Source organism: Labeo rohita, chromosome 14 (assembly GCF_022985175.1).
Source record: "Labeo rohita strain BAU-BD-2019 chromosome 14, IGBB_LRoh.1.0, whole genome shotgun sequence".
NCBI classification, from domain to species: domain Eukaryota; kingdom Metazoa; phylum Chordata; class Actinopteri; order Cypriniformes; family Cyprinidae; genus Labeo; species Labeo rohita.
Window position 1 is genome coordinate 13,684,143 of NC_066882.1, and position 15,983 is coordinate 13,700,125.

At 40.6% G+C, this 15,983-nt stretch overlaps 1 protein-coding gene across 4 annotated transcripts in view; it reads right to left on the reverse strand.

The window, feature by feature from the left end:
- Nucleotides 1-984: 984 nt before the first annotated feature.
- pcdh19 (protocadherin 19) overlaps nt 985-15,983 on the reverse strand; it is a 60,369-nt gene continuing 45,370 nt past the window's right edge. For all 4 annotated transcript variants that reach the window (XM_051127625.1, XM_051127622.1, XM_051127623.1 and 1 more), the window contains exon 5: nt 985-3,652. In XM_051127625.1, the coding sequence (XP_050983582.1) occupies nt 3,093-3,652 (560 nt within the window). In that variant the 3' untranslated portion in view covers nt 985-3,092. The remainder of the gene's footprint in view (nt 3,653-15,983) is intronic.

The following is a 15,983-nucleotide window of genomic DNA, read 5'->3' on the forward strand; positions in this document are numbered from 1 at the left end:
TGGGATGAATTCACCCTGACCAACAGGAATCCAGAGTAATTAAACATGAGGTGACGAGGCTCATTTGGGCATGCCTTATAATTCATTTGTAGCTCAGAGCAGTGTGCGCTGCCATTGGAACAGATTTAGCAGTCGGAGGAAGAACGCATTTGTTGGTCATTACGCTGAGTTTGTTTGCAGAACTAATGATGAGGCCTACAAGCCTTTTCGAATTAGACGCTTGACTTTAAAGCCTCGGGTTAAGAAGTAATGTCCTGTGAGTGACCCCGATTCTGAACGCCATTAAAACATCGTAATATAGTGCAGTTGGCAGTTTTGCGAAGGGACCCGGTCCTGCCTAAAAGTTGTGACGGGAGCGCCCCTCTCTTGGGATCTTTTGTCAGTTGTTGTTTTGACAGATAAGTAGCATTGAATTGCACTGGGTATGAATCCAAGTAGTGATGTACTTGGCCAGTTGCGTGCATCATCCACTTCAGCAAATTAGAACGACCAGCCATTTGAAATTGACACTCCTCAGTTGGATGATTCCCAAACGACTGCTTTATTTGGCAGCGCTAGGTGTGTTTCCTGCTGTCGTTTTTAATTTTAGCAATTAGTCAGAATCGGGATATCTCAAAATGATGTCGCGGAATGATTCCGTAGCGAGGCCTTCGGATCGGACCGTGGCGGAAACTAATTTTCATTTGATTCTCATCGCTGCAGCCGCCATCGCCACGCGCATTAGCATATTACTTTCGAGGAAAATTAACAGTAGATATTCATATCACATTATAGATTTTAATGAATTATGGCAAGACAAAAGATCGCTTAAGAAAGGATAATTGCTGTATGCTGAACTCGGGTTGCGCTCATTACTTTTCAACAATGCCGTCTCGCTCTCTTCCTCTCCAGTTGAGGCGGATCTATTCCATTATGAGCCATTTGATGGCAAATTAAAAAGAGTGTGATGGAAACATGCAGAACTGATGAATTTAGACAAGGAGACAAAGTGGAGAACATTTAATAGTTTAATAATAAGCTGCAGTATACATTCAGTGATAATTCCGTTTTTCATGTTGCCAGAAGCTGTTTGGTGAGACCAGCAAAAAACATTCAGCTACTAGATCTATATCTTTTTCACACGTTGCTGCTGTTTGTACTTCCCACATTATAAAACAAGTATTGCAAAGAAACTGATTTTGCAATTTCTCTCCGTTCCCCGCTATGGCAATTCCACCAAATCTGGAGGTTTCTTTTTTTCTCTCTCATTCTTTTACAGAAAAAAATAAACTTGTTTGGTTGGGCTTGGTACAGCGTTCTTAAATGATCTGTAAAAATGGAGGGCTGTACTTGATGATAGATAGCAAAGCAAGTCTGTCTCAGAGCATCTGGGTTTGCTTTACATGTAACTTATATCCATTTAGCGCCTCTCAAACACTTCAGAGATGAGTGGAACCGCCTTGAGTGACTGGAAATGGTAGTGTTACTCTTACCCTTACTTGAGTATTAAGATTAAACAACAACCTGTTATCTTGAAAGTTTAATGTTTGTTGCAGTTTTTTGGTTTCTTTTGCTATCTCACTCTAAGCTCATTGTACTGACACACTACTGTTGGTGTTGATTTTTTTTGTCATTTTTTTTGTCTTTTTTCTTTTTTTTTTGCCCACACAGAAACTTGATGGCACAAGAACTGACCAATAAGAAACTCTTTTACAACAAGGTAGACTGCAATCAACAATTGCCAGGGGTAACACAGTGAACAAAAATTCAAGATCAGTTGAAATAAAATAAAAAATAAAAAAAAGGAATAACATAGTCAATAAAAAGGGGACAAAGAAAGAAAAAAAGCCAGTTAATTTCAAGTATAACTTACTGATAAAATAACTACACAGCATTAAATATTCTCATTATACATTTTAAATTATTTATAAAATATATTTTGGCATATATGTTTTTTTTTTCCTTTTTGTGTTTGTGTACAAACGCTACTGTAGCTTTAGTTGAACACCAATGTTTATTTTTTTCAGTTTTTACTTTCGCAACAAAACATTAAAGGGATTGTCACATAACAACAGATTATTAAAAATGATAGTAGTAAACCCTAAACAGAGTTTCACATAGCAAGACGTAAGTGACGACCCCTTCTATCCTAGCCCCATAGTCAAAATCCAAAAAAGTACAAGACCAGAGCACGAAGTTCTAGTAAACTGCGCTCCACTGGCTACAATCAGGAAAGGGCACAGGAGATTTCAAAAGCAACAAGTCTGATGTGTTTTTTTTTTCTTTTTCTTTTTTTCCTTCTTTTTATCCGTATATATATATATATTTATATCTGGCTGTAAGTCTGGGGGATCGGTCTCTCCCTATTCCAGTTTTTCGGTGAGCTTGAGCTGATAGCGCAACTTCATTTAGCTCCATCTGTGATAAAAAATAAGCACTGTAACGACCTCATGGTTTGCTGACATTGGAATGTCTTGAGGGAAACAGAGAAAGCTTGTCTTATCAGGCCAGTGAGAAGCCACTGAAATGAAATGAGATCTGCAGGAGTGTTCCTGTGCGCTCTCCCGCAATCGAACTGCGCGGTCGGACTGCTTGTATGTTAGACGGGAAGAGTCTCGCCGTCTGTAGCGTCGGAGAGACCCACGTCCTCTTCGGGAACAGTGAGCGGTTTGGCAGCTGAAGCGAAAACTGCATACCAAAGAAGGCATTAGAAGAAAGTTAGAAGTCTCTTTAGAGTCTACAAGGCATGACTGTACTCGGGTGTCACCAGCGGTGCACTGGAAAGTCTTTCTCCTCTAAGGGGTAAGACGTGAGGGCAGGGTGGAGCGTGTCACGCAGCACACAGTAACCAGCCTGTCCACTGCGGAAAGACGATTGCGACGAACGTACAAGCGCTGCTGTTACTACCAAGCCACGATGACAGTCTGAGCTCGCAGACACATTTTCAGCTTAGTTTGTTCGGTCTCTGGAGAATACGTTGTGCTGCACATGTGTCTCCCTTCTCCAGGCCCGTTCGGCTCGACGCTCGCAAAAGCACACAAATACACACACACGCACACGTCGACACACACGCTTGTAGTAGTGTGTGCGCTCTGTGTACACGTGGGAGCCGGTTAAAGCACGATGTCCTTCAGCCGCTTGCTGCCGGGGGACTCCTTCTCACGGCCGTCCTGCAGGAGCGTGTTGATCTCCCGCATGGCCGGCTCACTGTCCTTCCCCTCCGGCTGCCGCAGCAGGCTGTGGTTGGCTATGCGCTCTGCGTCCCGGCATTTCAGCGTGTTGTAGGTGGAGGGCGGTTTGGACTGGGGGCTCTTCAGGTGCACCGGGGAGGTGATGGGGCTGACGGCCTCCCGGCCGTTTCCGGCCTCGCGCACTGTGCCGTTGGTCTTGGGGCTGCAGACGGCCGGCTCCGCTGTTTGCCGCCTGCCCCTCTGTTCGGCCCGCTCCTCGTCCGGCCCGTCTTTGCCAAAGGTGGCAAAAGTCCTTTTGGTGGTGCCACAGTCCTCGTAGTGAGGTACGTCCACGGTGGTGGCCTCGATGGACAGGGCGATGACGTTGCGGCCGTGTTCGGGAGACTTCGCTCTCGCCGGCATCGGCACTCGGGGCATCCAGCAGCGGTCCGAGTGGCCCAGGATACGACATTCATCTTGGCAGTGGAAACCCTCTGACTGATCTGCACAGATAGAGCGAGAGAGAAAGTAAGAGTTAGTTTTGCTGGCTAAATTGTGCCGTTTGCACAGCTTCTGCTTATTTGCGGTTTTCTTCATGGATTTCAGGCACAGTTTGTTTTGGAGCTTTCATCTTTTCAGCACATGTCAGAGCTGGAAATGGAGAAGAGCTTCGCTCCATTTATTTATTTATTTTTTTACGTAAACTGGCTCTGCTGCTTCAACAAGTTTTAATGCTACAACTTTCGAGGACCTTTTAATAAAGCATTTAAAAAGAACACTGCTAAATCAAAGTGGATCCCCATCTCGTGAGTAATTGTTTCACTCTGTTGCCAGGCTTGATGAAAGCGGGTTTAGACAGTGCAATCAGAGATTTCACAGTAAGGGACACTGGCAAAGTAGCCTCATTGTTAAATGCTGAACATCGTGCTACGTCTCTGTCATCTAGCTGGCAGTTATAAATATGTAATGATGTTTTAAAGCTGTTGTGGAGTTTAAAAAAAGAAAGATTTGTCTGAGCCAGTATTAATACAGATCTGTCCTTTGTTGTGTTGGAGGGAAGGGCTTTCAAGCTGCTTTTTGTATCATTATAACAACAAAAAAGCCGAGCTCTCTCTCGCTCAAGTTGAGGAGCTGTCTGCCTCTTTCTCTTCCCTTTTATTTAAAAGAGATGCATCTGTAATAATCAAGGCAGCTCTCTTTTTATTAGCAGTCAGCCCAAAACAGCTTTCTGCGTGAGTCCTTTTGACTCCATACATATTTCATTATTGGCCATCTGGTTAGACAAGCACGACAAGGGCACTCTCTCTGCTTAAATGTTTGCTAATATACACAAATGCCATTTGCATAACAAAATCGCTTCCTCAGATTGCTGTTTTCACATGCACCGCTCACATATAATAAATAAGAGCAATTATAAGAAGAATTATGGATTCACTGTTATAAAAATTCAGATCAAGAGCGATACAACTTATCATTTTTAATGTTACAGCTGATAACCAATAAATTAGTGATATTAAGTGTAGTTTATTAGTTAGTTGGATTATTATATATATATATATATATATATATATATATATATATATAAACATACATGTATATAGATGAAAAATGTTAATTTATAATTATATAAATTATTTACATTTATATATAATCTAAATTATATATATATATATATATATATATATATATTTTTTTTTAAATATATACATGCATGTGTGTGTGTATTTATATATAAATAATAACTATAGACAGTGCACGCACAAACATTAACTTTTATTTTGGATGCTTTTTTTGGCCTGTCAAGTTATACACTTTGACCTGACCATGTTTTGCTTAAGTGATTTTTCTTTAATTGCTAATGCAACCTTTTTACACCACAGACTTATATTGTCATATTAACAGTATGTTTTTGGGTGATTGTAATCCATTACATGCCTTTCTATCAAAGTTATCTGACATTATCAAGATAAAGTTTAACTCTGAGTTCTTGTCACATTTTATTACCATTTTCTAAACTATTTTCACTAAAGTTTTCTATAAACTATAATTTTATAAAGTGAAAAATATAGATAGATAGACAGATAGATCGATGTTTGTTATATGCAGTATATATGTGATAGTGATTTTTAAAATCTCTGATATTAAGTATGTATATATGTGTGTTCCTTAAGCATTACATTCTAAAGTCACACTGATGAATGTTGATATAAAGCTTGCAGTATTAAGCCAGTGGACACCTGTTACTGTTGATTAATTGTTACCAAACGATTCGTTGCATGACAGGTTCTCACCCCGTCAATAAAAAATAGCCCGGGAATCTACCACACAGATGTTTGTTGACACATTTTGTCAGCTTCCCTATTGGTAAATCAGCCCAAGGGTTGAGACCTTGCTACACACTTGTAGCCTTCAGTGACAGCAAAAAATTGTGGGAAGGATTCACACATTTACATCTGGCACTCTGAGCTTGACGGATCATCCAATTAAAATCACTAATTATCTGCTTTTCCTGCTCTTTCAGGACTCTGAGGGACAACACAGCTTTGGGCCCTGAATCAATATTTAAAGATTGGAGCGTTGCTTTCGAAGATCTCAGCTGCCAAATCTGTCACTCCTTTAAAATGCGATCTGATGAGATTGACAGATTACCGACTGAAGTTTGAGGACACTTCAGATCTCCTGCATGTCCGGCACATGTGAGAAGATGAGAACTCCCGTGTGTTTGTGTATCTGTGTCTCGGTGCATTACGAGAGGGGTTTGACCCACATATATAGACAGCAGCATCCACACCCACATACGTGCATGGTTCCTCATACTAAAACTCGGGCGTGCAGCAGGGAGAATGGAGAAATTAAATTGAAAAAGTAAAAAATAAATTGGAAAGTAAAGCTCTGGATCGACTACGGTATCTCAAGTGGCTCAAATTTAGCCCGTAATTACCAAGCCCTGTGAACACACACACAAGTCCACATCTTGAAAGGGCTTTTCATCACCAAAAGTCAATGTTATCTCCATAGCAACAAGGGTGAGTCTCACCATTATCCACATATACAGCGAGCGACTGCCGAGGACACCACACCTGCCAAGGCGCAGTCTGCCTACCCAGAATTCCTCCTTTCATTTCATAAGAATCTGCTTTTCTGCAGAAGCATGGATTTATCTGCATCCTGCGGATCAATAGGAGGCACTTTAACAAGATTCAAATCGCGTTCACCTCTTGAATGGGCGCATTTTCCAATTCCCGTTCCTTATGACGAGAGGGACACGTACATACATTGAATGTTGTCGTCTTTTTCAGGCTCGGTCCTTTAGGGGGTCTCCCGTGGAGCGATTCTCTTGTAAATTACATCGCCGTGAAAGCAGAATGCCATTAACAGCTCTCTCACATCCTGTCAGTGGTTTATCCACAAAACTCACAGATGTTTCTCTCAAAGGTCTGTGCAAACCACATAACAAATTGCAGTAAGACATGACAGCCTGTCGACCCCTGACAAAACAAGAATCTCTTCCTATCTTTTTTGCCCTACGAGAGATAGAAATATAATGCCAACAAATGAAGCAATTAAAGCTTCAATGCAGCTGATCTTGGAGTTGTGCAGAAGAGAGCAGTGAAAGGCAGACGGCCCTCCTACGGAGAATGTCTATTCAAAGTCATCAGGAAAATACGCTTGCCAATCAGTTCCGGGAAAAGACTTAAAATACAGTCCAGAGCACTATGTCAGAGGGAGCATTTGCTGTCTAGGATTTAAAGCCTACTAATTACGGTCTTGGCTTTGGCTGGAGGCGGAAGCTTCTATGTTTTTTCTCACTCTTCCACATTTGTAAGTAAAGCGCCGAGTTTATGAAAAATGTCACAAGGATGAAAGTCCCACAGCAGTGCTGACGTATCGGAAATATTGGGGTTTCATTTTTGCACCGAGAGGATGAAAGAATGCACAAGGTGTTTTAAATATGTGTACCGCAATCTGCTTTCTGCAAGGCTGAAGAATAATAAATAGTGCCACTTGAAATGCAAAGGCTGTCTTTGTAAAAAAACCCACCGCTGCTGTCTCGCAGAGGAACAAAATCAGTTTACTTCACATGAGAGAAGCCCATTCCGATCTGCCCCCTAATGAGGTGGAGAATGAACCTTAGCTCGTTTATTTAGCCCCGGCGACCGAAGGTCAGAGGTCACGGCGAGTTTGAAGGTAGACATGGCAGGTCAAAGTTTGCACTTTGCTCTCTACCAGTAACAGGGTTGTGCTCTATTCAGATAGTTCAACCAAAAATGAAAATTCTGTCATTAATTACTTACCCTCTTGTCGTTGCAAACCCGTAAAACCTTCGTTCATCTTTGGAGGACAAATTAAGATATTTTTGATTATGTCCAAGAGCTTTCTGAGCCTTCAAAGACAGCAACACAACTACGGTTGATGTCACATGGACTATTTTAATGATGTCCTTACTACTTTTTTTGGGCTTTGAACGTGTCAGCTGCGTTGCTGTCAATGCAGGGTCAGAAAGCTCTTGGATTTCATCAAAAACTTGTGTTCTGAAGATGAACAAAGGAACACAATGCATTAACTATCCCCTCAGGGATGTAACTGTATAACTGTAACTTTCTATCTAGAAAAAAGTTTGGATGGATAAGATTTAAGCATGCAGCACTTCATTTTCCAGAATTCATTATCTTTGTATTCTTTAAAATGCAGAAAATCAGTACATTTCACCGTCTGTCGCTTCCTGAGCTCTAAATTTTGCACAATGCTGCTGCATAAAGTGGGGTTTTAATTCATTAAAAGTGTCTGTTATTATAAATATGACTAAATGAGCTCAATTTGTGGGTGGGCTGAGTGTTGCATACCCAAAACAAAAGGAATGGCTTTTAATTTGGAAAAAAAATTCTGAACATTTTTTGTGTCACTGCCAGACTTTCATCTTGTTTGGAAGCTATTATGCTTCTCCTTGGAAAACGCACTTTCTTTTCTCTCCGAAAAAACAGGCACGAGCGCTGGAGGTCCGCAGTGTTGATGTAATGGAAGAGAGGGCCGGAGAAAATGCCGCTAATGTACCTGTTTAAATAGGCTCGGGCTCAGAGAGTATATGAGGGAAAGTGGGCATACTCACATCCTCTCAAACACACTCTGCGACTGGGGATATAATTGCAACCACAGGGCCCCGCGGTTTTCACAGTGACACTATTCAGTCACTTTGGATTTACGGGCTCGGGGAAAGAACGTCATTTCTTTGAGGAACAAGGTGAAACAGCCCAAGAAACAAGCAAGACGTTTCTAATAAATCAAACCGGTCTGAGCTACACAATGATGCATCGGTTTAAAGATTAACTACATTAAACGTGAACGTGTTTTGACGCAGTTTTCAGCGTAAAGATCGTATAAATCATATTTAGACACATTCTGCCTCAAAAATCTTATTTTTCTTCTTGTTTGTTGCTCTCTATTGTTGTTCCACGTAGACTGATGAAACAATACAGCTGTAGCCGGCTCCTGTGAGAAATAATCTGCTGGAGTGAGAGGGCAGACATCAGTTTGGCGCTCACTTTATTTCTTTCTTCTCACTGCAGGTAGGGCAAACACTGGCATGAGAGAAAATAAGTGAAAATATGTGTAGTAGTAATAATACTACTACTAAAAGATCTATCTATATATCTATCTGTCTTATTATTTATTATCTACGGACCTTTCTGCTTGCCTATTCTTTGTAATTGGTGAACCATTAAACCATATGTCAGGTTTATTTGGATATATGTGACGTTCTGCAAGCATCGTTCATCTCATTCACGTCATTCGTTGCAGGCAGAGGAAATGGCCGGGAGGTCCTGGGTGGCTTTGTGGCACGTCCGTCCAGGATGGGGGTCATGTTGGGAACCTTGTCTCCACTCTAACACTATCGCAAGCTGCCATGCACAGGCTCAGACAAGCCAGGCAGACGCTGGGGGCTTCCCACGAGGGAGAGTCCAAGTGCTGCTGTCATCCCAGCCAGGCAATTCAGTCTGTGCACCATAAATCAGCCGCGAGCCCTCAGCCCTGCGGGACCACAAGATGGAGTGTGATGGTCTTGTTTTTACAAACAGTGGAGGAGGATGCGTCACTGAGCCACGAAGACGGCACTCGGTGCAGAGACCTTGCCATCTAGAGCAGCTCTCCAGCATTCTCACTCCATCTGCTCGCTCCCTGTCTTTCCCTTTTTTTCTCCCTCCCTCTTTCACACCATTCGGAAAATTAGTCTGTTTCTGTCTTACCCCTGTACATCTGCTTCTCTCTGTCTTCTCCCCTCAATACAGGAAAGTGACCTTGACGTCCTCCGTCTTCCTTTGGCTCGGATATTAATTATTGAGGATATTATACTCGCTGCTTAGCCTTGTTAAGGACTGTCACACGGATGGCAAATCAAGGGTACCCTGTGCCTGCTTCTGTGTCTTAACATTAGTACCAGTCAATTTATCAGGAAGTAAATCAGGGTCTGGTCTATCCTGCTCTGGTAAGTGTGTCTGACAGCCAGTCTCCTCAGTGAAGCCATCTGCAGTCCTTTAGCCTCAAACGCGCACTGACAGCTCAACTTATATCTGTGTTTTTTTCGACCGCTGCCTTTGTGTGAATTAGTGCCACAGCTCCAAAATATGTCTCCCCGCCTCTCCTCCCGCCTCGTCAGACCCTCTGTGGCTGGTCCTAGTTAAAGAATGAATTTCTAAACTGGTGCTGACAAACAATGCGGTAGCCGCAGATTGGTACAAACAGTATCTGCTTAACAGCTGTGTAACGGCATGAGGGAAAAAGACATCGTGATGCTGTATTATGAATCACTTTGAAGCAAAAATGAGCTGCTTTATGTTGGGAAAGAGGAGGGTGGAGGCTAGCAAATGGACTGCTTGATGTTGTGATAATGAGCTGAGCATGTGCTTCACACAGGTAGAATCTATTTCTTTACTTTATGGCGGGAGATGGTTTAGTAGCCTTATTTGTTTGCAACAGCATTGCTGAATAATTGTTACAAATGCACTTTATGTACAGCTATATTCTCCTGTTGTGATCCATCGCTTGCCAACATTTACTATGAACTCGGTCTGGGATTTCATTCTTTTTGATACAAAAGACCAGCAAATATTATGATCTGCTTTCAAGAGGCACATTCCTAATAGAATAGAATAGCTATATATATAAATATATATATATATATATATATATATATACACATATCAATTTACTAGAAAGCAGAAGTAGTAATAATGTCAAATTCTGTACATTATTTATTGAGTTAATTTATATAAATAATAATAAAAATAATATATATATATATATATATATATATATATATTGTTTTTACAGAAATAAATATATATATGCAGTGAACTGTAACACTGTTTGCAGTACAAACCAGTGTGTCATAATTAAGATAATACATTAAAATAATATGGCAAGACACACCAAGTTGCAACTTCAAGCACCAGAACAAGCTGTTTTGTACAGCTAAAAATAGCTGGACGCGGATGAGACTGGAAGCCAGACTCAAAAAATGTACAAATGGCCGTGCCGTATGGGAAAACGTGGATTTTGTGCACAAGTCATCTTAAGAATATTTTAGCCATGACTGTTTACAGTATATTTTAATTGATTTAATTTAGCAAATTATATTAAAAGGTTGATTATGAAGGATATATGCTTTCCATGGTAACTTCCAGTTTTCTGCTCTTTATTATATAGAAAACCAAAGCTTCAGAGCCACTATGTGTAGTTGAACTAAGCTAAAGGGTTAGAGTCCCTCGAGGAAAGCCAGAAACCAACGTCATCTCCCTGTTGCCGTGCCACTGCACCCTTATAGCTCTTCTCAGAATAGTGTCACGGCCTGAGAAGTAGATAGCATGCTAACATAGGGTCAAGCGACCTCTTAGAACCCACTGTTATAAAACATGGGGAAATATTTGACAGAAAACAGGATTTTTGTCTGTGGGTTTGGAAATTACAGATTAGCTCATTAGCTCTGGACAAAAGCACAGAGAAGGCCATTGTAGTGGTACTCAACCACCGAGTTCTCTTGATAATGGCGGCCCCAAAATTAGCCCGACTCATAGATCTGGCAGCCACCGAGGCACGCACACTAAGGCAGCCAGTCGCAATAGCCGGCGCTTCTTTTCCAAAAGGATTGGTTTGTGGAGGACATCTTTAAATACTCTTACAAATACGGCATTCTGTGTTTAAGCTTGACCGAGCAATGTAGCTAATTTACTCTGAAACCCTTGAGTCTGAGAAGAGCGAGAGGGACAAAGCAGACAGTAAATTACATCTGTAAGGGGACGGGCTGGGCTTTGGGGGTTGAGGGTTTGGATGGGTGGGTGGGGAGGGAGGGGGAGTGGAACGGAGGACGCAAACTCACTGGCTGCAGTGAATTAAATCATCTGTGAGAACCACATTGCCGAAGTCAGTGAACCCCTCTGAAATCTGCAGGCCAGTCTCTTTACTTGAAGCAAGCCTATGAGATATTCTTCTATTAGGGCTTTATTTGCTATTCATAAAGCATTCAGCCTAGAGAATGTAACTGGCTTCAGGGCAGGGGTGGCAAAAATAGATTTGTGGGTGGATGAATGTACAGTTTTTCTTCTGCTTGCTCTGTTACTTGACCTTACTTCTAAGTTTATTTTTAATTCAATTAATGCTTGCATAAAATTTGAGTTCAAAAAATGAAAACATATTGGCCTAACTCATTATAATCGGCTGTTTTAATTCAGAAAATAAGTGTATGAAATAGTATTATAATAGAAATCTTTTGTAACACAAATGTCTTCATATCTTTCTGACCCCAAAATTTTGAATGGTAGTATATATAATTTGTACGTTTATATATATATATATATTTTTTTTTTTTTTCCCCAATTTCAATTTGATTTTCATTTTAACGAAACCATATTGATTCTTAAATCTCAGTTAGTCTAGCCTATTTTCAGTTAATTAACAGAACATTGTAGCACCTCCCATCCACTAAATCGCAATAAGCTTTATACTTTGTTACATTTGATATGAAACAAATTCTCAGATTTCAAATTTGTTCATTTCCAACAGCTTGTAAGCAATATGTCACATATTGTCACATTTACATAAGAAAAAAAAACATATTCGATGATCATATACTCGTTAGTCAACTAGAAAAATTAACTCTGGAGAAGAGCATTTTGCTAAATATATGCACCATATATCATATTCATTATGAGTTTTACTGCTCTTTTATGTTTCACTTATATTTAAAGTCTGTCACGTTTTTCTGACAGCCATTTTAATGTTTATATTACAAAAAACGAACTGGAGTACAAATATAATTATGCAGCTGTAACATTATTATTATAAAAACTTAATTGAGTAAAATGTAAGCATTTGTATACAAATCAGTTAATTTTACACTTCAATGTTAATGTATTAAATTTGGAAAAATTGGCACGTACTGTACCTACAGTGCAAAATAACCAATATCGAAACAAAATCTAATTGAATCGTGAAATATGTATCAAAACCCAGCCCTATAATGTATTTTCTATATATGCATAATCAAAAACTGAATGATTCATGGGTTGACCAAAGCAGACGAGGCTATTTAAAGCCCAAAAGTTACCTTAAAAACCTTAACTTCCTCTCCCACAGACTGCTATTTCTTCATCTTCCTCCCATTGTGCTAGTGAAATGTTTTTAAGTTGTTTTTAAGCATCTTGTTTTATTCAGTGGGAATAAAGCCGATGCCCTCTTCCTGTCAAGCTAAGACTGACACAAACGCACCTGGACACAATGCAACCTGAGTGCCTAAAATCAATGTGTCTTCTCTTCAACAGCTGGGCCCAAATGCGTCAGCCGAATACTAATATCTCCAGACTGTCATTCCCTGTGAGACGCGTGCGAGCGGCCTGCTTGCATAGACTCTGTTACATAATTAATGCAGTGTGCCTTCTCATTCAGGCATGTTCACTGTGTCAGTCTCGGCTATGCGTTTTATATTCCGTTTTATCTTGTTTTTCAAGCTGGCCTATCTCATTCGCTTTCTTTCATTCTTTTGTCTTTCTCTTCTCTTCTGTTTCTCACCCTCTTCTTCATCCCCAAGCCTGCGTCTTTCTGCGTCTGCCTACTTTCTTTTAACCGACTCCCTCATTATTTCCCACGTGCCTCTTGTGCCTCTCTCCTTCTTTCACATTCTATCTTTTCAGGGAGACTCTACACAGACTGACTGCTTGTTAACGTCCCATTTCGTCTTTATTTTTCAGAGTTGATTTACCTACGCATATAAAGACGGTTGCAACAGAAGAGCCCCCTCCTCTCGTCATATCATCATTGCCCGGCATGACAGGAGCTGGCAGCCAATAGGAGGAGCCCTGCTGGCTCACCTGATGCTTATTGTACCACCAAGGTGATACGCAGCATCGAAACCCATGTCCAGGTGCACTATAGCCGTGCAAGTCGGTAACCGTCTGGCCTCTCACCAGGGACGCCACACCCCGATTTGTTTTCACATCCCTATGGACAGTCTCCCTTTTTATTAGTATTTCAATAGTCTTCACTCCCCACATGCCCAAAAACAGCAGCTCTCGCCAACCGTCGCAAAATGCGGTGTAGTACTGAGCAAAATTGACAGGCGGAGCGGCACTGCAGCTGAAATGGCAGCAGACCTTGCGTTGAGTCGCAGCCAGACGGTAGGGAGGGGACATATGTGATTGCTCATCTATATGCTGCAAAAGCTTACCTTAAAGAAAGCATGAGTCATGCATCGAGCAGAGGCTCAGCAGTGGGGCGTATTCCTCAGTGAAAACCCTGAGATCAGAAACAAGACGAAAAACAGCAGAGGCGAATGTCAGACTCGAGTCGAGTCAAAGGAAGTTAGTGGGTCACTGGCGATGGAAGGCGCCCGGTTGTGCCAGAGGGGTGGGTGGGATTGCGAAAGGCACAATGTGGGCAGTGTTGCTGTGGCTGAAGTTAATTGGATTTCCCTGGTGCCCACTCCTGGCCACATGCAGGGCCGTGACATTAAATGCCCTTATCCATGACAGAAGAATAAGACAGAGTACAGAGAAAGCCACTAGTCTTAAGAAGCCCTACTGATGGTCCCCAGTCACCTCTCGTGCTCTTTCACAATTCCAGCTCAGCTGGGGCGGTGCGGGACTGCAGGGGTGGGCAGCTTGGATTTATGCTATAAAATGGCTGCAGAAAGTATTAGGATGCTTGAATGACACTTAAAAGGGTATGAATTTTATTCAAAAATCGTAATATGCAAACAAATGGTGCAGAACTATACTTCTGAACCACTTTTTTCTATTTAATTTTTTTTATTTCCTTTTTTTTTCTTTTTCAAAAGGTTGGGGTCAGTGAGACGCACGCTGTAGATACATTCTTCAGTCTTTATAAACGTGTCTGAAGATCTTGACAGAGAGGATGACTTGCATCCAAGTTTTTGCCGAACGTTACTTATTATTTATGACATTACAGTTGAACCACTGATGTCACATAGACTATTTTAACAATGTCCTAGGTCTGGGCGGTATTTCCGATTTTATCGATTAACCCGAATGTAATGTTTTGCCACAATGTCATTTTTTAGAAATCAAAGAATCGCAATTTAAAATAGAAAAATTACCAAACGTTAGACACTGACAATACGCCAATGATAACAGTAAAGAGAAAAGAACGATCCAACCGCATGACGGTACATGTGATCAACTGCTCACGTGTGATGTGCTCATGCGCCATTCACACAAGCACTTTTGTGCTGACAAAGACAGTGGAATAGGAAAAACATGCAAACAGATGGGAGTGAACTTCTTTGAACTTGAGCTCCATGTTTTTAGAATGCCGTTTCATGCATGAGACGCTGCAAGAGGCGCGAGTGCAACAGTCAAACGTGTCCACGTTTACATAGAATAAACAATGGAAAAGCAGTGCAATTTAATATAAAACCTGTGAAAAACTACTACTGTGTATCTGATATTTCATGTTTGCATCATGATGACAGGCTGAAAGCTGCTGTTCGTTGTTTTTACAGAACATTTATAGTTAATAATAGTCTACTTGTGTTATAACTTAAGTAATTTTGAATTTTTTTAATTACCTTGACTTTTGAGAACTTTTCTGCACATATAATATATATAAGACAAGTTTGTACAAGATGTAGTTGCAGTTCATGCATCTTTTCTGGAAAGATATTTACCAAAGTGTTTTATATTTACATCAAGTTGACAACTTCATGTGTTGTGCACTTGGAATAGAACTTTCTTTAAATAGAGGGTTAATAAAGAAGGTTACTTGAATCATGTTGTAGTTACATTTTCAATCTGACTAGCTCAAAATAGTAAAAAATCGAGATTTAATTATTTTATTTGATTTTTTTGCCAAATCACCCAGCTCTACATTGTCCTTACTATCTTTCTGGGACTAACCCTAACCCTACATAGGGTCAGAAAGCTCTCAGATTTCATCCAAAATATCTTAATTTGTGTTCCCAAGATGAACAAAGGTCTTACGGGATTGGAACGACATGAGGGTGAGTAATTAATGACAAATTAATGAATCCCTTTAATGTTTACAACACTGATAACAATAATAAATGTTTTATGAGCAACAATCAGCATATTAGATTGATTTCTAAAGAATCATGTGATGCTAAAGACTGGAGTAATGGCTGCTGAAAATTCAGGTTTGCTAACACAGAAAACTAAACTATAATATTTCAAAATATTGCTTTTCTTACTGTGATGTTGATCAAATAAATGCAGCATTGGTGAGCGTAGCATACTTGTTTCAAAACCATCATCTTACCAACCCCAAGCTATGAGAATGAGGTTAGTTCCCATTATTACATTTTTTGTTTAC